Source organism: Herpailurus yagouaroundi, unplaced genomic scaffold (assembly GCF_014898765.1).
Source record: "Herpailurus yagouaroundi ecotype Mexico unplaced genomic scaffold, PumYag 67623, whole genome shotgun sequence".
Lineage (NCBI taxonomy): Eukaryota > Metazoa > Chordata > Mammalia > Carnivora > Felidae > Herpailurus > Herpailurus yagouaroundi.
In genome coordinates this window covers 925,168-949,425 of record NW_024420424.1, presented here as the reverse complement: position 1 = coordinate 949,425, position 24,258 = coordinate 925,168, and the positions used below count along the sequence as shown (strand labels likewise).

At 32.7% G+C, this 24,258-nt stretch overlaps 1 protein-coding gene across 1 annotated transcript in view; it reads right to left on the bottom strand.

Annotated features, from left to right (window-relative positions):
• Positions 1-24,258, bottom strand: part of RPS6KA6 (ribosomal protein S6 kinase A6) — a 117,059-nt gene that overhangs the window by 24,261 nt on the left and 68,540 nt on the right. Inside the window, exons 6-14 of the mRNA XM_040467869.1 lie at positions 17,880-17,986; positions 17,304-17,341; positions 10,143-10,285; positions 6,247-6,317; positions 5,923-6,011; positions 5,040-5,098; positions 1,520-1,622; positions 754-884; positions 194-316 (exon numbers count right to left, since the gene is read on the bottom strand). Coding sequence (XP_040323803.1) covers positions 194-316; positions 754-884; positions 1,520-1,622; positions 5,040-5,098; positions 5,923-6,011; positions 6,247-6,317; positions 10,143-10,285; positions 17,304-17,341; positions 17,880-17,986 — 864 coding nt within the window. The remainder of the gene's footprint in view (positions 1-193; positions 317-753; positions 885-1,519; positions 1,623-5,039; positions 5,099-5,922; positions 6,012-6,246; positions 6,318-10,142; positions 10,286-17,303; positions 17,342-17,879; positions 17,987-24,258) is intronic.

Below are 24,258 nucleotides of genomic sequence, written 5' to 3'. Positions count from 1 at the left end.
AACAAGACATTCATGAAATACACCATTCCTCCAAAATAAAGTTTTAGAAATGCAAATGAAAATATTAAGTCTTAAGACTTTTCCTCATTATTTTATCTTTGCTATCTCCACTTGCTTCACTGAAAAATGTCTGTCAGTTAACCTTTAATTTATATATATATAAACAAACAAAAGAGTTAGACTCAGATAATACCTTCACTGCAAATTCCATGTTCGTAGCTCTATGTATGCATCGCTTGCAAACAGAATAGGAGCCAACACCAATATCTTCTTTTAGTTCATATAATTCAGCAAATTGTCCAGAATTTCCATTTATCTGTTTTTTTTAAAAGTAAGATACTAAGGAGAATGAAATATGTTCACTTTTTTTATCTTCTTTCCTAAATATGCATTAATCTTAAATATTTTAAAAATATTTTAGAGAAGTTTTATCAGTATTTGTAAAAAGTTTAAAGAGATTCTGAGCTGATGCTAAATTTTAGGTTTTCTAGATCCCCAAAGCCAATACAATAAATCAACCAGCTTATACACTGCCATTACACTTTTCTTGCCAGAGGAGATTACGTAAATATAATTAAAGGTTAATTACTGTCTGCTTTTTTTCCAAAACATATTGTGACACCTTTAAATCATATTATACATAGAGACAAATTTAGAAGTTAAAAATCACTTAAAAATTACTGTAAATCCATTAGCAATAACTGAAAGAAATAGTTATCCCTACACTGAATAATCTGATTAGGTGGAATTTACCTGAACAATTGGTAACACATTTGCACTTGTAACAGGAGTGATTTTATATTCTTCTGCAATAGAAGTTGCCACAAAGCTGAATCCTTTGAAGAGTTGATGAGCATTAGCACTAGCTGGTAAACCAGGAGAATCTAATATCCAAATAATGTTATGTAATTAGAACTACACAGAATTATGTGATATGAAATGTTAGCATTTCTTTAAATATAAAAGAAACCATTAAATGCTACCATCAGACATAGTATATCATGTGTTTGATTAATCGTATATTATTTGTCTCCTCATGCTAGTATGCAAGCCCCATGGACTGTAATTGTTGCCTCCCTGTTCACTGCTACATCTTCACTGCTTAGTACCTTCAATATTTGTTGGCATTCAATATTTGCTGGATGAACGTGTGAAATACATGCTACTATAAGTAGAACTTGTTAAATTATAAATTTTATGAGTCCGTTATATATGTCATGTCTTACCTCCTACCCCTTAACCTATAATTCATTAGCATGTGAAAGGACATTTAAAAGAAGGAAGAAAAAAAATTTACCCTTTGCTCTAGCCCCTGCTTCCCTGATAAATATTTCCTATTTAAATCCTCTGTTTGAAAGATGAGCAACAATGATGTATATAAGTTCTGCACTTTCATAAAGGGCAATCAATTATCTGCAAACTTAAAAATCATTTAGTTTTTACCTAAGAAGCTAGTTTATTTTTTAACCATCTAATTGAATGAAAGACCCGATGTTACATATAAACAAATATGCATTACCTTTAGGTGTTTTTGCAGTAAACTCAGGATCAAAACAAAAAGTATCATCTGGTTTTCCAGAAGCCGGTTTGAAAGGAGGTTGAACTTCTCTTCTATATAATTTCTAGAAGAAACAACAGGGTAGTGCAAAATCATATTAACACTCAAATTATATTTTGTAAGGGAAAGCATAACATAACATTCACAGTCTTTAACAGAAGCTCACAATTTAATAAATAAAATTTTAACAGGCTTCAGATACACATTAACCAAATTGTCAACATTTGAGAGATAATATACACAATGAAACAAGACCAGGAAACACAGCACTGATGCCAAAGGTTGTATTCACAAGGATGATATTCAATTTTGATATCAAAAACTGACTTGAATTTGCATTAGTAAAATAACCATACAGAATATACCACAATGTGACCATGCAGAAACACCTAGCACCATTCAAGAATTTCAAAATTAGTAGACTATCTTCAAGAAGTATATATTTCACCTAAAATATTTTGTTTTTACATTAAAAATGCATTAAATACACTGTTTATGACTCTTCTTATATAATTCAAAAATGTAATCTTGTCCAAAATTTAAATTCCTAAAATTTATGTTTTTGAAACACATTTAAAACATCTTAAAATGTATACAATCTACTCCCATTTTTTTGAAAGCAAGTTTTTTAAAAGGTTACAGACCCACAGTGGGGGAATATTAATAGAGAATTACTTTGATTTTCATTTATTTAAATAAATAAACATTATATTCTTTTGTTATTTAAATTAAACACAATGGACATAAACTGTTTAGATATGAGAATGATGAAAAAAAAAGGAATTTGCAGTTTGTATACTTAAGAAGAAAGGAAGAGTAGATATGCATTAGAAAAAAAATAATAAACCAGTGAAGAAATGGGCAGAAGACATGAATAGACACTTTTCTAAAGAAGACACCCAGATGGCCAAAAGACACATGAAAAGATGTTCAACGTCACTCCTCATCAGGGAAATACAAATCAAAACCACACTGAGATACCACATCATGCCAGTCAGGGTGGCTAAAATGAACAAATCAGGAGACTATAGATGTTGGAGAGGATGTGGAGAAACAGGAATCCTCTTGCACTGCTGGTGGGAATGCAAACTGGTGCAGCCACTCTGGAAAACAGTGTGGAGGTTCCTCAAAAAATTAAAAATAGATCTACCCTATGACCCAGCAATAGCACTGCTAGGAATTTACCCAAGGGATAGAGGAGTGCTGATGCATAGGGGCACTTGTACCCCAATGTTTAAAGTGGCACTTTCAACAATAGCCAAATTATGGAAAGAGCCTAAATGTCCATCAACGGATGAATGGATAAAGAAGATGTGGTTTATATATACAATGGAGTACTACTTGGAAATGAGAAAGAATTAAATCTGGCCATTTGTAGCAATGTGGATGGAACTGGAGAGTATTATGCTAAGTGAAATAAGTCAGGCAAAGAAATACAGTTACCATATGTTTTCACTCATATGTGGATCCTGAGAAACTTAACAGAGAACCATGGGGGAGGGGGAAGGGGGGAAGTTACAGAGAGGGAGGAAGGCAAACCATAAAAGACTTAAATACTGAGAACAAGCTGAGGGTTGGTGGGGGGGTGGGGGAGAGGGGAAAGTGGGTGATGGGCATTGAGCAGGGCACCTGCTGGGATGATCACTGGGTGTTTTATGGAAAACAATCTGACAATAAATTATGTTTAAAAGAAAAAAGGAGGGGCGCCTGGGTGGCGCAGTCGGTTAAGCGTCCGACTTCAGCCAGGTCACGATCTCGCGGTCCGTGAGTTTGAGCCCCGCGTCGGGCTCTGGGCTAATGGCTCAGAGCCTGGAGCCTGTTTCCAGTTCTGTGTCTCCCTCTCTCTCTGCCCCTCCCCCGTTCATGCTCTGTCTCTCTCTGTCCCAAAAATAAATAAATGTTGAAAAAAAATTTTAAAAGAAAAAAGGAAAAAAAAGTGACACGGGGATAAAAGGACACCAGGGAAAGAAGCACATACATATAACAGGGCAGACTCCCATGTAGCGTGCCCATTGAGTGGTCTTTTAGGGTATTAATACTAATGGCTTCTGTTATGCAGTTTTACAATTATAAAAAATAAGTCACTTTTTCCAAGTTTTTGTTTAAATTCCAGCTAGTTAACATACAGTGCAATATTAATTTCAGGTATATAATTTAGTGATTCATCACTTACATACCACCCCCCGTGCTCATCATAACAGGTGCCCTCCTTAATGCCCATCACCTGTTTAACCCATTCCCCCATCCACTATCATTTTGTTCTCTAGAGTTAAGAGTCTCTTTCTTGGTTTGCCTTTTCTTCCCCGTATGTTCATCTGTTTTGTTTCTTAAATTCCACATATGAGTGATATCATATGGGATCTTTCTCTGACTGACTTATTTTGCTTAGCATAGTACACTCTAGCTACATCCATGTCATTGCAAATGGCAAGACTTCATTAGTTTTTAATGGCTGAGTAATATTCTATTCTATATATATACTACTTCTTTTTATATTCTTCAGTATGAACATTTGTGTTCCTTCCATACTTTGGCTATTGCTAATAATACTGTTGTAAACATTGGGGTGCATTTATCCCTTCTTTTTTTTATCCTTTGGGCAAATTCCTAGTAGTAGAATTTCTGGATGGTAGGGTAGTTGCACCTTTATGTGAGGAACCTCCATACTGTTTTCCCAGAGTGGCTGCACCAATTTGCATTCCCACCAACAATATAAGAAGGTTCCCCTTTCTCCAAATCTGTTGTTTCCTGGGTTGTTAATTTTAGCCATTCTGACTTGCATGAGGTGAAATCTCACTGTAGTTTTGATTTGTATTTCCCTGATGATGAGTGAAGTTGATTATCTTTTTATGTGTCTGTTGGCCATCTGGATGTCTTTGAAAAAATGTCTATTCATGTCTTCTGCACACTTTTATTTGGATTATTCATTTTTTTGGGTGTTGAGTTTTACAAGTTCTTTATAGACTTTGGATATTAGCCCTTTATCAGATATGTCATTTACAAATATCTTCCACAATTCTGTTGATTGCCTTTTAGTTTTGTTGATTGTTTCCTTCACTGTGCAGAGACTTTTTACCTGTTAAGTGTGCTTGTCTACCACATTTAGATTGGGGAGTATGAAGGAGGAAGAGAAATGAATTAGAATTCATTTTCTTTAAGAATTTGCCTTATCATTCACCTCCTCACCTCTTTCTCTTCCTCCTTCACATTCCCCAACCTAGAACAGGGGAAAATAGTAACCACACTTAACAGGTAAAACATATGAGAGACAAAAATTTAGTAAATATCATCCACACACCTACTGGTTCAAGGTAATTGCCATGACATCTACGCCTCTAAGTACAAACCTCATATCAAAAAAAAAAAAAAAAAGGATTAAGTTTATCAGCAAAGCCCAAATATGAGCATTTTATTCTTCAGTGTTAATTCATATTAAGTCACTCAGTGACAAAGTTTCTACTGAAGTTACAACTGAACTTACATTCCAGTCAACATTTGCAAAAAAAAGATGTCTTTTGATTTCCTCAACTCCTTCTGAACCTATAAAAAAGGAAATAATTTTTTACTGGTATAATTATTTTTAATCTTTCTACCTGGCTTCTCTGCTGTTATCTGTACAAACGAATACATCTTTCATATACTCCTTGCAGTGAAATGTTTATTATTTCTTATTTGATATTTTGGGGTTTTTTTTCAATTTAATATAATAAAACATAACTGATGCTCACACTGAAGCATATAAAGTATGATGAAATAATGAAATTCCTTCTAAATCAAATAAAAATAATGTTTAACATATCACTAAAATATATATATATATGTATATATATGTGTGTGTGTGTATATATATATATATATATATATATATCACAATTAAACTTATGGCTTAGTATCTCAAAGACAAATTACAAAGTGCAATATGATAAAGTGATATTAAAATTTTAACACAAAAATTAAATAATATAATCACATTTGGATCCAGGGAAAGGCTATCAGAAAGTGGCCAAATAATGAGTGGCTATGGAAACATATTTATCTCAAAGAATACTTGAAGGGACAAAATACTTACCTTCAAATATCTAAAAAGATTACCTATATAAGGTAGAATTCTGTGAATTATTTCAAAAGAAGTAATCCGTATGATATACATAATGACATATATTAAACGGAAGTTCTGAATAGCTAGACTATTGTTAAATCATGGACAAAACAGAGTTTACTGGATCTATGTGCTTACAAAATGCAAACTCCTAGGTATAAATATACAGCAGCAGTAAATGAACTAGGCCAGAAAACATAAAGGTACAATGATCCTCCCAAAACAGGCAGTGTATTGTTGTAAAAGTTAAGGCAATAAATAATACCCAATCTATTTGCTGGATTTCTTTTGAATAACATCCTTAGTAGACTTTGTGCTTCAGCACTAAGAAACTGAGGCATTCCGAGTTTTGCTCTGAAAAAGAGTTTTAGAAAATTTCATTTAAATCTAGACATACTTTATATTGACAAATCTCAAAAAGAACTTAAAAGAATGTTTTAACAATGAAAAATAGTGTCCCTTATATGGTAGGAGAAGAAAATAAGACAGTGTGAAAAAGTGTTCTTTTGTGTCAATTGAAAACAAGTTTCAAGAAACTGAAAACAAGGAATTTTTCCCAAAAGAAAAAAAAATAACTGTTTACACTTACTTTAATATCATATTCATGGTCTCATTTCTGTCTTTACCTTGAAATGGCAGAGTACCAGTAAGCATTTCAAACTAAAACAAACAAAAAGTAACACATAATTTGCCAGAGCTTAGAATATATGATAAAATTTTTTAGGAAAACTACTGAGACTTGTAATACATGATCATCAAATGATTAAGGATCTATACGATAGGTCAAAATAGGAACAGAAAAGTAAGTCAATTAAGGAAATGCACTGCTGGTACCTCACTATATATAGCCCAACTGATAGGTGACCTGTAGCAAATGAAACCAACCAGTTTTTTTTTTTTTTTTTCAGTCCTATCTAATCTGGCTGGGTTCCCAAACCAAAGCAATTTGAAAATAGATAGACAGCATTTTCTTTTAAATATTCTTTTTTTTTTTTTTTGAACGTTTATTTATATTTGGGACAGAGAGAGACAGAGCATGAATGGGGGAGGGGCAGAGAGAGAGGGAGACACAGAATCGCAAACAGGCTCCAGGCTCTGAGCCATCAGCCCAGAGCCTGACGCGGGGCACGAACTCCCCGACCTCGAGATCGTGACCTGGCTGAAGTCGGACGCTTAACCGACTGCACCACCCAGGCGCCCCGACAGCATTTTCTTTTAAACCAAAGATATGCTCTTAAAGCAAACATTTAACAAAGAATGGAAAGTAAAACTAAGCAGGGAACCATTTCAAATTCATAAGTGCTTTGTACACCTGAAACTAATATTACACTCTATATTAACTATCTGGAATTTAATGTTTATTTATTTTTGAGAGAGAGAGAGAGAGAGAGAGAGAGCATGAGTGGGGGGGGGGGGGTGCAGAGAGAGAGGGAGACACAGAATCCGAAGCAGGCTCCAGGCTCTGAGATGTCAGCACAGAACCTGTCGCGGGGCTTGAACTCATGAACCGTGAGGTCGTGACCTGAGCTGAAGTTGGATGATCAACCTACTGAGCCAGCCAGGTACCCCTGGAATTTAAATAAAACCTTAAAAAAGAAGATACACAAAAGGCCAATAAGCACATGAAAAGATGCTTAACATCATTGGTCATTAGGGAAATTAAAAAAAAGAAAGAAAGATGTAACCATTCTCATTCTCCTCACTCCAAAAAGCAATAAAAAAAAGAACAAGAAAGCTACACATGTACACCAGTATCTTAAAAAAATAAGAAAGCTGTGCATGGCATAAAAATAAACATTTTCCCTAAGATATTTAATTGCTATGTATATTACTAGAACATTAAATAATGGTGTAAAAAACTAGTTTTGAAAATGAAGATCATTATACTTCAATAAAAAAAAAGTTTCCATATCTCTAATATTTAAATCTTGAACTTAGATTCAGTAATGACGTTGACTTCAGTCCTCTGCTCATTTATCTGAATTCATAACCTTAGTTAGATTATTAATTCAACCCTTTCCTATATATTGATGACTTTCAAATCTGTTCCAGCCTCAATCTCTCTCAAGTCCTAGTTCTCCCTCCCAAATCTACAGTAATGTTTCTTAACTGGATGTTGAAGAAGTAGGGGCAGGGGCCACAGAAAGAGAAAGAAGACAAAGAAAGTATGGTATATGGGGATCGTCTCTCTCAAGCTCCAGTCCTCTGCTTCCAAATTTAAAGTTATTGTTCTCTATTGGTGACCAGAGTAGCAGAGGTGGTAATGGCAAGGACAAAAAGAGGGAGCATATTATACTGGAATCCACCTCCCCCTGAATTAAATTGCATGTTGGCTGACTGAGTAGTATTTTTAAAGGTCTCCAGATGATTCTGATCCTGTCTCCACTGTTCCCTCCTAATTTATTACCACCAAGGGTTTAACCACAAACCTGTAATAACCTATGCAACATGTTATAAATAAACTATTTCTCCACTTCCAAAACCAGCTGCCCTTTCCAGGTATGTCTTTTCTGCTGAAATATCATTCTTTTCAAACTCCCTAAAGTTCATAAATTTTAGAGGTGTTTTTATCTTTGACCTTAACCCTCTCCATCTGTGACATTAAATCAGCTATTAAGATCAGACACTTCTTCCTTTGACATATATTTAAGATTTCATCTTTTATATTCTATAATGTTACAACTGTCTTGTAAGGAGACCTTGTTGGTCTCCCTACTTCCAGTTTCCTCTATTTACAATCCATTTATACAATGCTGTCAAGGCCAATCTTCTTTAAATACATTTTTCTCTAATTACTATCTTGTTAAAGAACTACAAAATCTGGGGTGTCTGGGTGGCTCGTGTCAGTTAAGCATCTGACTATTGATATTGGCTCAGGTCATGATCTCACATTTCATGAGATCCTTGCTTGGGATTCATTCTCTCTCTCTCTCTCTCTCTCTCTCTCTCTCTGTCCCCACCCTCTCAAAATTAATAAAGATGAAAAATTAATAAACATTAAAAAAAGAATCTACAAAAGTTTCCTACTACTCAGAGTACTGCATGCAAATGCTTATTGGCATATAGTCTCATTTCCTCCACCGTCACCCTCATTCTCTACTACTATTCTACTCAAACTAGTTCTCTAGGTCTTTGCTACTAATATGATCCTTCTTGATTTGCAGCTATTTAAATTTTTCTACCCTTCCGGGATTAATCTAAGCTCCACCTCCTCCACTTTTCCTACATCAACTTATATGATTTCTTGCCTGAATTCCTAAGGTATATTTTTGGATGGTTCATTTAGCTATTTCAACTGTTTCCCTAAACAGATTGTATGCATTCTTTGGTCACGGAAAATGTCAAAATTATATCTTCTGTTTGTTGCTACCCCACTATCCTACACAAATGTCAGGTTTATAATAGGCCCTAATATATTGAAGTGTCATATAGTATGTTATAAAGTAATAAATAGGCAAAATGGATTATCAGCAAGATGGATTACACAAACAAATTGATTCAATAGCTATTCACTTAGTGCCCTGCTTGATACTGAAAATATACTCTTAATTTATACCAAATTAGTCAGTTTGTATGCCTGCTATGCTAGGTACCATGACAGATGATAAGTAGCATGAGACATGACTGCTCTCCACAAAAAGTTTAGTCTTTCTAGGGACATGCATGAAACAATTTGACAATAAGTTTATGGTAAGGTGCTAAATTCTGTGATACCCAACTAAAATAGCATATGGTATTTTTTTAAGTTTATTATTTTTGAGAAAGAGCTGGAAAGGGGCAAAGAGAGAGAGGGAGAGAGAATTCCAGGCAGGCTCTGCACCATCAGTGTGGAGACTGATGTGGGGTTCAAACCCATGAACTGCGAGATCATGACTTGAGCTGAAATCAAGTGTCGAGCACTTAACTGACTGAGCCACCCAGGCAACCCCCCCCCCATGTGACATTTAAACAAAGTAACCTGGGGGTGCCTGGGTGGCTCATTCAGTTAAGCATCCGACTTTGGCTCAGGTCATGATCTCACAGTTCGTGAGTTTGAGCCCTGCATCGGGTTCTGTGCTGACAGCTCAGAGCCTGGAACCTGCTTCAGATTCTGGGTCTCTCTCTCTCTCTCTCTCTGCCTCTCCCCTGCTCATGCTCGCTCGCTCTCTCTCTCTCTCTCTCTCTCTCTCCGAAATAAATACACGTTAAAAAAATTAAACACAGTATTCTGAAATCTAAAATCTGGTAAGCCTTTTTCTAAGTTTCAAATTTGAATAGCTTATAAAAGAATGCTACCATTTACCTTTTCATCTAGAAACTTTAAAATAAATCAGAGTACCAAAATCGTAATTCTTCCTTTATAACAGCTAGCCAATCAGAAGGTTTTTTTTAAATAATCATGAATTATCAAAACTCTATTCTCACCTGACACATTCCAAAATTTAAAACAAAATTCTAAATAATATTAATTTTATATTGGCACAATTTAAAAATAACACTACTTACCATAAGTACACCATATGACCACCAATCAGCACTTTGGGAGTGGCCTCTCCTATTTACTACTTCAGGAGCCATGTACTCCACTGTACCACAAAATGAGTAAGCCTTCTTTTCTTGATCTACAGATTCCTTGCTGAGTCCAAAATCTATGATAACAATGTGACAGAAAAATATATCTGAAGATACTCAGCAAATAGAAACTACCAAAGGAAACAAAACTATGTGTTAGAACTTAAAACGATTCATGGATGGGCTATAATTACTCTTAAGAAAGCTCCGGTGAGACAAATAATGGAAAACAGCCTGTATTTCATGATAACGTTTTAAGAGCATTTAGAGATTGCTCAGTTAAATTCCATCCTCAAAATACATGTTTTCATATTTATATTAGTATATCATTCAGCAATTTTGAGAGGTCAACAATTAAATCATCAAAGCTGTCATAGTGTTCTAAGTTTTAAAATAGACTAAGACACAAAAGAGACACTTTTTAAAACACTAAAAAAGCAAATTATGCTTTTGAGCTTCCGTTTTTGTTTAAGGCTTTCAAAGAGCTAAAGGTACCAATATATAAAAACCAATCATCCCTATGTGCTAGCAGTGAAAATTGGAAGTTGAAATGTAAAAAGTACCATTTATAATACCACCAAAAAAAAAAAACCTGCATGAAATCCAGAGGCATAAATATACAAAGCAGATGTAAGACCTGCATGCTAAAAACTAGAAACACCTATGAAAGAAATCAAAGTAGATCTAAATAAGTGGAGAGACATATTGTATGCATGGTTTGGAAGATTCAATGTTGTTAAAGATATCAAGTCCCAAAAAACTGATCTACAGTGTCAATGAAACTTTAATAAAAGTCCCAGTAAGATTTATTTTGTAAAAACAAAAGAAAACTAAACTTAAAATTTATAAAAAAGACTCAAGAAAATAGAATAGCCAAAATAATTTTGATGAAGAAAACCAATGAAGGACTTACACAAACTCACTTCAAAACTTATGATAAAGCTACAGTAATCAAGAAAGCGTGGCATTGGAGAAAGGCTACATGTGTATATATCAATGCAAAAGGACAGTGCCCAAGAATAGACTAACACATACAGTTCTGCTATAATGCTTGTTTTGATATGCAAATTTTGAAAATGCAAATTTACTCCAACGTGATTGATATATTAGAAAACAATTTAAGCATAACACAAATTTCAAATGGGTTTGACTTAATGTGTGGTTTATATGCAATTTTGTCTATAAGAAACACTAGGTGAGACACTATAAAACTGAACCTAGCTGGGGGTGCCTGGGTGGCTCAGTCAGTTAAGTGTCTGACTTTGGTTCAGTTTGTGATCTCAGTTGATGAGTTAGAGACCCACATAGGGCTCTCTGCTGTCAGCACAGAGCCTGCTTTAGATCCTCTGTAGCCCTCGCTCTACCCCTCACCCCATCTCAAAAATAAATACTTAAAAAAATGCACCTAGTTGAACCAAGCCAAGTAATGATAGATACATGCACATACCCCAAACATCTGCCAGATTTCAGCTCATTATGTATATTATGAGCTACTCCTGCCCACCTGTAGTGTTACAATCTTCCTCCCAATTCCACATAATCTATCTTCTACCACTTCACAATAACCAACATACTGCAACCTTTCTGACAACAATTCTACAGGCAAATATCAGGATTTTTTCAAGGTAAGGTACCTTTTTATTGTAGTATTTACATATTCTTAAACATTTAGAATATGTAAAACAATGTTGTCATTTTTATCAACTTCTTTTCTTTAGTGTGCACTGGTTATATATTTGAGTGTTAAATCCCTAACCCCATTTCTCCCATAAGTCCTGTGCTTTTTATTATATGTAATTATTCACAGTGAAGTGATTTTTTAAAAGATCACATGTGCACATGTGCTGTATTAGAACTTGCTATATATTGTCAATTGATTCCTGAGAAAGGTGTAAAAGCAATTCCATGAAGAAAGTTCTTAACAACAAATGGTGACAGAACAATAGGATTAATATACAAAAAACATCCTCATACCATAAAAAATTAACTAAACATGAACCACAGAACTAAATGTAAAACATAAAACTAAAATTTTCAAAAGAATAAAAAGAAAATCTTTGTGATGTTTTGTTAGGCAATGATTTCTAAGATACAACATCAAAATATAATTCATGAAAGAAAAATGTTGATAAATGGACTTTATCAGAATCAAAGCTGCTCTTCAAAAAATACTGTTCAGAGAAGAAAAAAGAAGCTACAGACTGGAGAAAATGTTTGCAAACTGCATACCTGATATAGCTCTTGTATTCAGAGTATATTTAAAAATTCAAAATTCAATAAGAAGAAAATAATACACATTTTTTAAATGGGCAAAATATCTGAACAGACATTTCTCCAGAAAAATAAATGCATAAAAAGATGCTCACTGTTGTTAGTTATCAGGGACATTCAAATTAAAACCCCAATGAGATACTACTACATGCCTATTAGTAGAGCTAAAATAAAAATACTGACAATACCAAGTAATGGCAAGGATGTAGATAGAGCAAGTAGAGCTCTCCTATGTTGCTGATGGGTATACAAAATGGTACAACCACTTGGAAAACAGTTTGGAGGTTTCTCACTAAGTTAACAATACACTTACCGTATAACCAAGCAATCCCACTCCTTTGGTATTTACTCAAATGAAATAAAAATTTATATTCATATAAAACCTGCACATGAATATTTACAGTGGCTTTATTTATCACTTTCAAACTGGAAACAACCCAAATACCCCTTAATTGGGGATTAGACAAGCAAACCATGGTATCATCATAAAATGGAACACTATTCAGCAATAAAAAATAAACTGATACACACAAAATATAGATTAATCTCAAATGCACTTTATTAAGTAAATGAAGTCAGACTCAAAAGGCTATTTACTATATGCCTCTGTGTACATTACATTGTGGAAAAGGTGAAACTGTAGGGACAGAAAGCAGATGGATGTTTAGATAGGGTAAAAAGGAAGGTAAAAAGGACTTATGCAGAAATTGTGGAGAGTGGTAGAATTGTATTATACCTCTTTTTTATTTCAAGTTTTTATATAAATTCTAGTTAGTCAATATATATGGTAAAACTGGTTTTCGATATAGAATTTAGTGATTCCTCACTTACATAATTTTGATGTTGACGGTGGGAATACAACTAAATGTATTTGTCAAAGTTTGCAGAACTATAGATGAGAAAGTGATTTTTTTAAATTAAACTTTATATTTTGAGACAATTACAAACTCACATGCAGTTATGTGAAATACTACAAGAGATCCTATTTACCTTTTACCCAGTTTCCCCCCCCATGGTAACATCTTACAAAACTTATATTAAAATATCACAGCCACAATACCGACAAGGATGTTGCCATGATACAGAATAGTTCCATCACCACAAGGATCTGAAGAATGAGTTTTACTGTATGTAAATTATATCTTAATTCTATAAGTGATAAAAAAAAGTTGTAGCCCTACATTGCTCTTAAAATAAAATACCAACATTAATAATTTTATCATCCCTCAAAACTAATTTTCTAACCATGTTTAATATTTTCATTTATCTTTGTATAATAACTTGAATGAATTATGATTTTTAACATAATAAATTTTTTCAATGTACTATTATTAGTTTCTTTCTCTACATTTTGAGACTTTTAAACTCTTGCACATTCCATTTCAAAGATGAAATATAGTAAAAGCTAATCTTCAAGGTCAGTTCAGCTGAATATAACAACATACCTTGCAGAGAAGAACACTGGTTTCTTTGGCCATTCCACAGAGGAGGAGAAAGGGAAGAGAATTTTCTTATCCTCCATTACCTTTCAGAGATTTATACCACTCCATAGAAGTCCTCTGCTGTTTTTTTTTTTCCTGACAAAACTGACATTTAACACTAGAATTTGCTCAGCAATCAATTGACCAAAAAAAAAAAAAACTTTTATGATAATAAGACTTAGCTACAAGATTAAATAAAACATATGTTAATTAGTGATTTCTCCAACCCACTATTTTAAAAACAAAATGCAGAGTTCAGCTACAAAAAGGCTCCTTTTGGGGAGGGAGGGCGGTATATCTTTGTAACCTTAAATGATTCTATGATTTTAAAATTTAAAAGCCTGCCTAGAAAACAATAATAAGTATTTACTATGAGTAAAAGTAATCTCAGTGACTAATTTGCAGATAACCATAAAAATTATTAAAACTATTTTAGTGTATACATTTTCTCTTAAATATCTAGTTCAAGTACTGTGTGATATAAATTTCTGACACTGTATATTTTTTCTCCATTCTCTTTATATAAATTACCCTACATTATGTCCCTCAGAAAACACATTATAGCAACTACAGAGAGTTCAAATCAATTGTGTGTTCAATTTATGGTTTTTAGTGGGATATTATGAGTAAATATTATTTTCTAAACCAGGCAACTCATATTACATGGTTAATTTTATATAGACTATAAGGTGGGGTGTTCCAAAAGAGTAAGACATAAAAACAATATAAATAATATATTGACATGTATGCAGATATTTTCAGGGTACTTATTCTCATTCTACCAATCTTATTTTATACAATCATAATCTTGGTATGAAGTCAATTAGGCTCAAAGCATAGTCATACCAATGAACCTCTCTATAGTCCACTGCCATTCCAGCTAACCTGTTAAACATTAAGTGTATTCTTTACATCTAGAGGATTTTTAAAGTAGACAGGTCAAAAGAAAGATATTGCCTGTCTCTGGTACTTTTGACTGTAGTATTCAAAATGGGAGGAAGAAGATAGGAAAAGTAAGAGGAAAAGGAGAGGAAGACGGAAGAAAGACACACAAAAATTAAAAAAGAAAGGAAGAAAAAGAGAAGGAAATAATAAAAAGAAAATAAGTTAAAGGAAATAATGAAAAAACATTATTAGAATATTTACTATGAATGGTCACACTTTAACCAACCTGATTGGGATGTTCTGAGGTTAAATTCATAAATTTATTACTCATTTAAAAACTTTGAATTAGGCTATAATTATAAAATAGTGTCAATTACCTAATATTCATTATTGTATATTTCTTCAAAGAAATTTTATGGCATCTTGAGGAAAATAGATTGAATTGTGCATATATATATATATATATTTTAACAATTAAATCTAATATGTGCATATATATATTTTTAACAATTGAATCTATTTTCCTTAAGATGTCATAAAGATTTCTTTGAAGACATATACAATAATGAATGCATATATATGTGCATATATATATATATATATATATATATATAACATTTTCTTCCTGTTACAAGCCTTCTGTCCCTTGTTTATAAGTTAACATTTATTCTAACTATTCCTTCCTCCTCAGCCAGTTTAAGTCCAAAATCTATAAAAGAAAAATTCACATTACAAGACTAAATATAAAATATAAATATAAAACAATTTGACATCATTATTCTCTTACTGGAGAATATAGGTAGGATTTATTCTAATTTTTTCCCACCTCCTTTCTTCACTCCTTACAAAACAAGTATACTGTAGTTTTTAAATGAAAATAATTAAATTCTAACCAAATTTGCAACAAAAACTTGAATGCTATAAAAAATTATATAATACATAAAATCTCAAAACTCTATTATTCTGTCTTCCTATTTTTTTTTCCTTTTCCTCTTTCAATCCCTTTAAATCTACTTTTTATCTTCTAAATATGAAAAAGAGAATCAGGCTATGAATTAAAAAGATTTACTAAACTTTATTTGAGCTTGGTCACATTTTCCTGAGCTTTCAAGTTAACAGCTTTATACTTTATTTTTACATTGAAGCAGTATACTTAGGAATTTAAAGCAACTTACCTTTAAAGTGTACTGGTCCAAAATTCTCTGTAAAGACCACATCTTCATTTTATTTCTGTTTTAATATTCTGATAATTAAATAAAGATTTTACTATCTATTTATAACATAATTAGCCTTTCGAGATTGACTCACTCAGCATAATACCCTTGAGTCCATCCAAGTTGTTGCATATATCAAGAGTTCTTTCCTTTTTACTGATGGGTAGTACTCCATTGTATGGATGTATCAGTTTGTTTATCCATTCATTCTCTGAAGGACATTTGGGACATTTCCAGTATGGGGCTATTACAAATAGAGCTGCTATGAAAATTCGTGTATAGGTTTTTATGTGCACATAAGTTTTTATTTCTCTAGGATAAATGTCCAGAATGGGTACTGTGTGGTTGTATTTATATCATATTCTCAACATAACAAAACTAGAGTTGTAGAATAAATAAGTGATACCAGAAGTGAGAGTAGGAGGAGGGAAGAGATAACTGTAAATGGGAAGCACAAGAGAGTTCTTTTGCAATTGTAGAACAATTTTGCATATTCATTATAGTGGTGGTAATAAAATATATATGTGATAAAAATGTCATAGAATTATACACAAACAAAAAAATACATGCATGCAAAAACTAGTGAAATCCAAGTAAAGTATATGGTCCAGTGAGTTGTACTATATCAATTAATTTCCAGGGTTTAATAAACCACTGCAGTTTCATAAGATGTCACCATTGGGGAAAGCTGAGTGACGGGTACACAGGTCCTCTCAGTACTATTTTTGCAACTTCCTAAGAGTCTACAATTATTTGAAAATAAAAGTTTTTTTAAATGGTATAATAGATATATTTTATGCCTAATAATCCTGTAAGGATTTAGCACCTTGTCTTATAGTAAACCCTCAATATTCAAAATAAGGAAAAATAAAACATATTTTCACAAATAAAGAAAAAAAGGAACTTCTGATTCTGAAATACTTGGTTTAAAAGTTTATAATTCACTACACTTCAAACGTGATAACTACTTATGATAAATCTTATAGTCGAGATTAGCTAAAATAATGTTTTTACCTAGCATGCCAAATGTCATTTGATAATTAGGATAGTGACTCTATTGTATAAATTTTTGGTATTACAATTAGAACATATTGAGAGCTACCTTATCTACTTTTTAAATGAATTTTAGTTCACTAAAGAGATGAATAAAATACAAATTGAGTAAAAGAAAAAAGAAAACAGGCTTAGTCAGATATATATTAAATAAAATTATAAAATAGAGTAAAATAAGAAAATCTGCATACCTGTTAACTTGATATGTCCTATTTCATCAAGCAAAATGCTGTAAATCAAAATTCACATTCAACAAGATGGAATCAAATATTTTTATATTTTCATTTACATAAAAATCATCATAAACTTAAAAATGGTATCTATTTGATTTACTGGAAAATATTTAAATGATTAACTTAAAATCAATGAGTATCTCGGTGCGCCTGGATGATTCAGTCAGTTAAAGCATCTGGCTTTGTCTCAGGTCATGATGTCAAGGCTCATGAGTTCGAGTCCTGCATCATGCTCTGTGCTGACAGCTCAGAGCCTGGAGCCTGCTTGGGATTTTGTGTCTCCTTCTCTCTTTCCCTTCCCCACGCTCACTCTCTCTTTCTTTTTCCTCTCACTCTCTCAAAAATAAATAAAAATTAAAAAAAATTTAAAAATCAATGGGTACCTCATAAAGATTACTTGTTATAAATAAGTTTCATATAATTGCATAATTCATGTATATTTTCACATAATTTGTAAAACAAAACACTTAGTGGAGAAAACTGTAATTATAGAAATACTGGTGACAGGGATTCATAAGGAGAATATAGCCTTACTTTTCTGGTTTCAGGTCTCTATATACAATTCCTAATTGGTGCAGATGATCCAAAGCAAGTGCCAGTTCTGCAAGGTAGAATTTCACATCTTCCTCTGTAAACAGAACCTAGAATGCAATAATTTACCATTTGGTCCTTTCTTCAATATTGAATTTTAAAAATTTACTTCTTTAAAAATGAATAAACAGACAAATCTAGGTTAATTAAAAAAATAAGAAAAGTAGTTAGATGAAATTAACTCTTTAAGAATCCTCTCTTTAATACTGTTTTAATGCAAATCTTCCTAAAACATATAATGGAGTTTATATATCTTCTACATTGAATGTACTCTGCAGGATTTACCTTTTTGTAACACTTTAGTGTCATAATGCAATTATTAACTTTAGTACTCTGCTACAATGTAGTCATATTCTCAGGATTTTTGAAGTTTATAGGATATTTTGGTGTACATTGGTAATTCCACTATTTCTACATTTTCTCTTTCACTGTCTACTATCACTTCTCAGGAATTTCACTATTAACAGCTCTAACTAACCCAAAGTTTCTAGTATACCAACACAAGATGTTAAATGAGTAACTCTTACATTAAACACAGTTCTAAACCCAGTGTCTAACCTAAAGAGTAGATCTAGGCCCATTCTGCTAGTAAAGTACTTGGGTTTAATGACATTTTATTCCTCATTTTGTGCCTGGGAATAAAGCTGCTATGGTGAAGTGAAAAGAGCACTGGAATTAGAATCAGATTAGCAGTGTAATGTTTGACATGTTACTTAGCCCTCTAGGCTTTAGTTTCTAAAGCTGTAAAATAAGGATAATAACACTTGCTATATCTACCTAACAAGGTTATTTTAAAAGCCATATTAGGGGGCTTGTGTGGCTCATTCAGTTAAGCGTCTGACTTCAGCTCAGGTCATGATCTCACAGCTTGTGGGTTCAAGCCCCATGTCGGGCTCTGTGCTGACAGCTCAGAGCCTGGAGCCTGCTTCAGATTCTGTGTCTCCCTCTCTCTCTCTGCGCCTCCCCCTCTCACACTGTCTCTCTCAAAAAAAAGATAATAAACATTAATTTTTTGTAAAAAAACCGTATTAGTTTATGTGGAAAAAAAACTTTGTAAATTGTAGAATGCTATGTATTTAACCATGAGGCATAATTATTATAGGTTTATGCCTATATTCATTCCTGAGTGTTAAATTTACACACAAAATTGGGTACTACTCAAACATTAGATGTAATTTTTAAGATTTATCAAAGGCTTCTGAATGGCAAAACAAATAACTTGTCTAGAAATTAGCTATTTTCATTAAAGAAATCTCTGGATTATTAGGAAAGCTCAAAATTTGAATGAAACATCATAAAATCTTATAACAACTGCCCATTTATTATTATGCTCAATGAATTACATAATACAGACTCAGGTTACTAGTAAAATTTCAGAGAATGAGCAGTTAAAGATAAATTTTGAAACTCTGCCTACTTCTGAAAATGATCTATAGAAAAACAAAGTTGTGCATTATCTAAATTTCAGAGTTCATCTGAATATAATGGTAAAAGTATATGAACATAATTTTCACTTGATACTTTATGAAGAATAAATATGTTTCTTACTTATTTCTCAGGAAGGCTAATCAAAACTTTCATTTAAACCTAACACATAAGAAAAACTTAAACAAATACCTTACAAACTCTAAATTAGAGTCTTTGCCTAATTTTATGGCAAGCATATTATTTTGTCATTAAACTGTGTTAAAAGCCTCATGAGAGACACAAATAAGAAACTTACTAAGTAGCAATTATATGCCAGTAACTTTGCATTCATTATGGTATTACACTCTTTCAAACAACCCTATGAAGTAGGTATTATCACCACCTTACATATGGAAAAAGAGACAAAGAGACAAAGTGATAAAATATTTTGCCCAGAATAACATAGCTAGTAAGAAGCAGGTCTAGGATTTGAACTCAGGAATACTTATTCCTAAGAACTACCTAAGAAGTACCTCTTTCCCAGAAGCCACTTCTGCCGGTGATATTTCAACTCTGTTTTAGTTTCAATACCATTAATGGTTTCCTATTCACTAATCACCCTATCACAAATGAACCCATGAAAAAACATCACTTAAAACCCTAGCACCCTGCTAGGCTTTCGTTGTCTGCTCTTCAAATTGTTTGTGTATGTATGAGTGCATGTGTGTTTTAACATATTTAAGATCACACTATATACTACTTAGTGTCCTCCTTTTTACCCACTTATCATATCATAAGCAACATCCCATATCTTTAAAATGTTATACACACACACACACACACACACACACACACACATATATTATAAAGTTATCTAAGATAATTAAGATAATTAAAAACTGGATATAACCCAACAGAACACTTAGGTAAATTATGGTAAATTGGTTTGGTGATATTATATTTTATGGTTCTCAATGCCTGAAGAATATCAACATAACTAATTTACCATAATTTACCTAAATGTTCATTTGGGTTACTTCCAGTGCTTCATTATCTTAGATAACTCTATTATTTATATACATATATATATATATATATATATATATATATATATATATATATTTTCCACACTTATGATTATTAACCCAAGAAGGATTCCTAAGAAATAAGACAGGAAGTACTGGGTTGGTAAAAATAAATAGTCCAAGATTTTTGATATAAAGAATAAAATTATTTTCCAAAAAAGTTTACAATAATTTATACTCCCATCAGCAATTTATGAAAACATTTGTCTTACTACATACACCATAGCACTGAATATTACTCTTCAAAAAATATTTTTTAATTTGCTACACAAAAATGTCACCAATTTTTTTAATTTAAATTTTGATTCCTAGGCTAAACATTTTTTACCATGTTCTTCTCTAGGCCTTTCTATTTTGTAAGTGAATTATCAGCAATGTTTCTGCCTATTTTTCATTATTTACTTACTGTTTTTTCAGTTGGTATAAGCCCTTTAAATATTAAAAATGTCAGTTCTCCATAATATTACTTGTAAATATTGTAATATTGTAAATATAATAAATATTTTCACCATTTTGTGCTTGTTGTCTTACATTCAGTAATTCTTAATCTTATGTAGTCAAATTTATGTATCATTTATGTATGATTTTCCTTCATTATTTTAATGATTACAGAAATCTCTATTCAATGGTCAACTACAAATTCAACTGCATTTTCTTTTAGAACAATTGTTTTCCCAGATTTAACTATTTAGGTAAAATTTATCATTTGTATGAAATAGAGATGAAAATTTAAAATGATTTTTCTCTGAAATATCTGATTTATAATATACTATTTGCTAATCAATCAATCTCTGCCATTAACTTGTTATCCATCTTCTATCATAGTAACATATGGTAAATCATGTATACCAGAATATTTTGGGCCTATACAGTATGTGTCTAATCTTGTGTTGATACTATGATGTTTTGCTGATAGAAGTATCTTTATAAAATTTTAAACAAGAGGTAGGGCAAGAAAAAGGTGTGCCTTATTTTCAAAACCTTAGTTTTCCTCCATTTGTTTACTTTCCCAGATAAGTTGGTAAAAATAATTCTGTCACTTTCAAACAAACAAAAATTCCTATTGAGACACTGATTGAAATTTTATTAAACCTATAAATTAATTCTGGAAAAACTGGAAGCTCTAAAATTATCATTCATTCATCCAAATATATTTTCTGAATATTAGCAAAGTAAAACATAGCTTAAGAGTTTTGTGTGTGTATCTGTGTATGTGCATGTATATGTCGGGGGTGGGGAGAGAAATTTAGGAAGGTACCATTCCCTTTAAAATATATGACATATATCATAAAAGTCTTTAACACATACAAAATGTAGTTTTAAAAGTCTTCTTCTAAGGCATAATGAAAATACCTCATTTTGGATGACATGACAATTTTATTGTATACACAAGTGAAGTATAACAAATAAATAACTTCTTATTAATAAGCTGTCTAAAGAAGTAACAAATCATTTTCTAAAAGCCTGTACAACGAATATACTAATTTATTGTCTTTTGGGAAATGCATTGAAAATGCTTGCTCTTACCTAATATTCCAGACTTAGGAATCAAAACTTACTGACTGCATCTCTGTGCTAGTATGGGTTTAGACAGTCCCACATCGACAATGAAGGTCTGAAGAGTTTAAAAGAAAATTAGAAATGACTACAAGTAAGAATTGCTCACACATTCTTGAAATTTCTACACTATAACACAAGAAACCATGAATTCTGGAGCCTTGTTTCTCTGTTGTTATTCTATGTCTTGAGAACAGCTTTTATCAAGGTCCTTTAAAAACCCTCCTTGGAAGGGGGTCCTAGACAGACCCTACCATAAACTGAGTTCTGTTCTATAATAAACAATATACCAAGATCACAGTCTATATTCATGCATGGCATGTTCTGCACTGGAGGTAGACAGATAGAAGCCAGAGACCTTAGCCACTTAAGCACTAGCTAGCATATCATAAGCATACTTTTCCCTTTTCAAAGCAAGTTCCACAGCTCTGGGAATCAATAATACCTTTCCTGTGCTCAACATTTTAATTCTGGAAGTGAGATGTTGATCCACTATCACCCAATTGAAATGCTAGTCCCAGACTACCACTTTAAGACAAAATGAAGTAGACAAAGATACGACTTAATCTTCTGCCTGAAACAACTAAAAAACAGTACAAAATCTATGACATGACATTTTTGAAGACACTGGCCATCAGTCAACAAAAGACAGTGAATGTGAAAAATAGGAAACAAACAAGATAAACATTACAGCTGTCCTACCTAACAATCTGGAAACAGTTTCTAAATCAGCAGTGCAGGAAGGGCCAAGTAAGACAGAGCCTTGAAGACTCTGAGTTAGTGAGAGGCTGGGGAGACAAGAAGGATAGAATTCACAAGATAGAGTACAGAAGGGATAATTTCGGAGAGAGAAAGAGAGAGAGAGAGAGAGAGAGAGAACAATAGAGTTATGTAGAGGTCTCCCTCAAGTATTTAGCAGAGAAATGCTTGGGACATATGAGTGAGGAAACTATCGTGAACTAGGAAACAATCAATTAAAGGATTAGAGAGACTATCCTACAGAATTTACACAGGGTGAGGAACTTCCTGTTACCTCCAACCAGAGCAGAAAATCTCATAATTCACAGGGTATTGGAAAAAGTAATCCAAAGTGTTTTGCATCAGAGTGGTGCAAAATTAGTCCCTGACTAAACGCAGTTTTAGTCCAGTTTAACAACCTGAAAAAAATCAAATTAGTTCTATATTCCAGAATAAATCTAAATATTTATAATACAAAAATATCCATCACCTAACAAGATAAATTTCAGATTGTCTGCCATCTAATAAAAAATTGCCAATCATGGACATGAGGAAACTACCTAAACCCAGGTAATCCTAAAGGATTAAAAAAAGAATCCACAGAGTTCACAAAGGAACAGGATAGGTCCTGTTCTCAACAGTGAGAATCAAAAATATATATATACAATTCACAGGGTATGGGTTAGAATACTAAAAAGGGTCATGCTGCAGTATTGGCAAAAATTGATTCTAGACTAAATTCTGCTCTAGTTCTACATAACAAAGTTTAAAATCAAAACTCAAAAGCTTAACTAAATCTGAGAACAAAGATAATTCTACTTATAAGACAACAATAGTATCCAGAATACAAGAAAAATATATTCATAATGCTTACCATCCAATAAAAAATTACCATGTAATTACACTTCCTGATGAAGCATGAAAGCAGATACAGATAAAACTTAAATCAATTGGTGTGGCTGTGTTCCAATAAAACTGTGTTTACAGAAATAAGAAACTAGCTATATCTTCTGTGAGATCACAGATTCCTAACTCCTGAGTTACAGATTTACACTATAAACACTAAAACAACTGCTAAAATAACAAAAAAGTGTTATGGATAAAAACAATTAAATTGAAAATAACGCACTAAAGGGGAGGTGGTGGTCCAAGACAATATCCTGATAGGAAGATTCTGAACTCACTTCGTCCCATGGACACACCAAATCTATGGCTATATAAGGAAAAATTCACTATGAAAGAGACCTGAAAACTAACTGAACACTTCTTCACAAGAAATGGTAAAAGGCTCACACTTTAGAGCCTATGGAGGTGGTCTGAGGAACATAGGCCAGGGAGCATCATTTTTGTGCCCTCGCTCAGCCTTGATACAACATGCTGGTACCTCACATAAAGGAACTCATACACTCATATGAATTTCTGAATTTTGTAACTATAGCTTAGGGGCCCCTACAGATTTCCAGGTCTGGAGCCCAGTACGGTTTATAATTATACTCCAAATGAATATATATATATATATATTCATTTGGAGTATA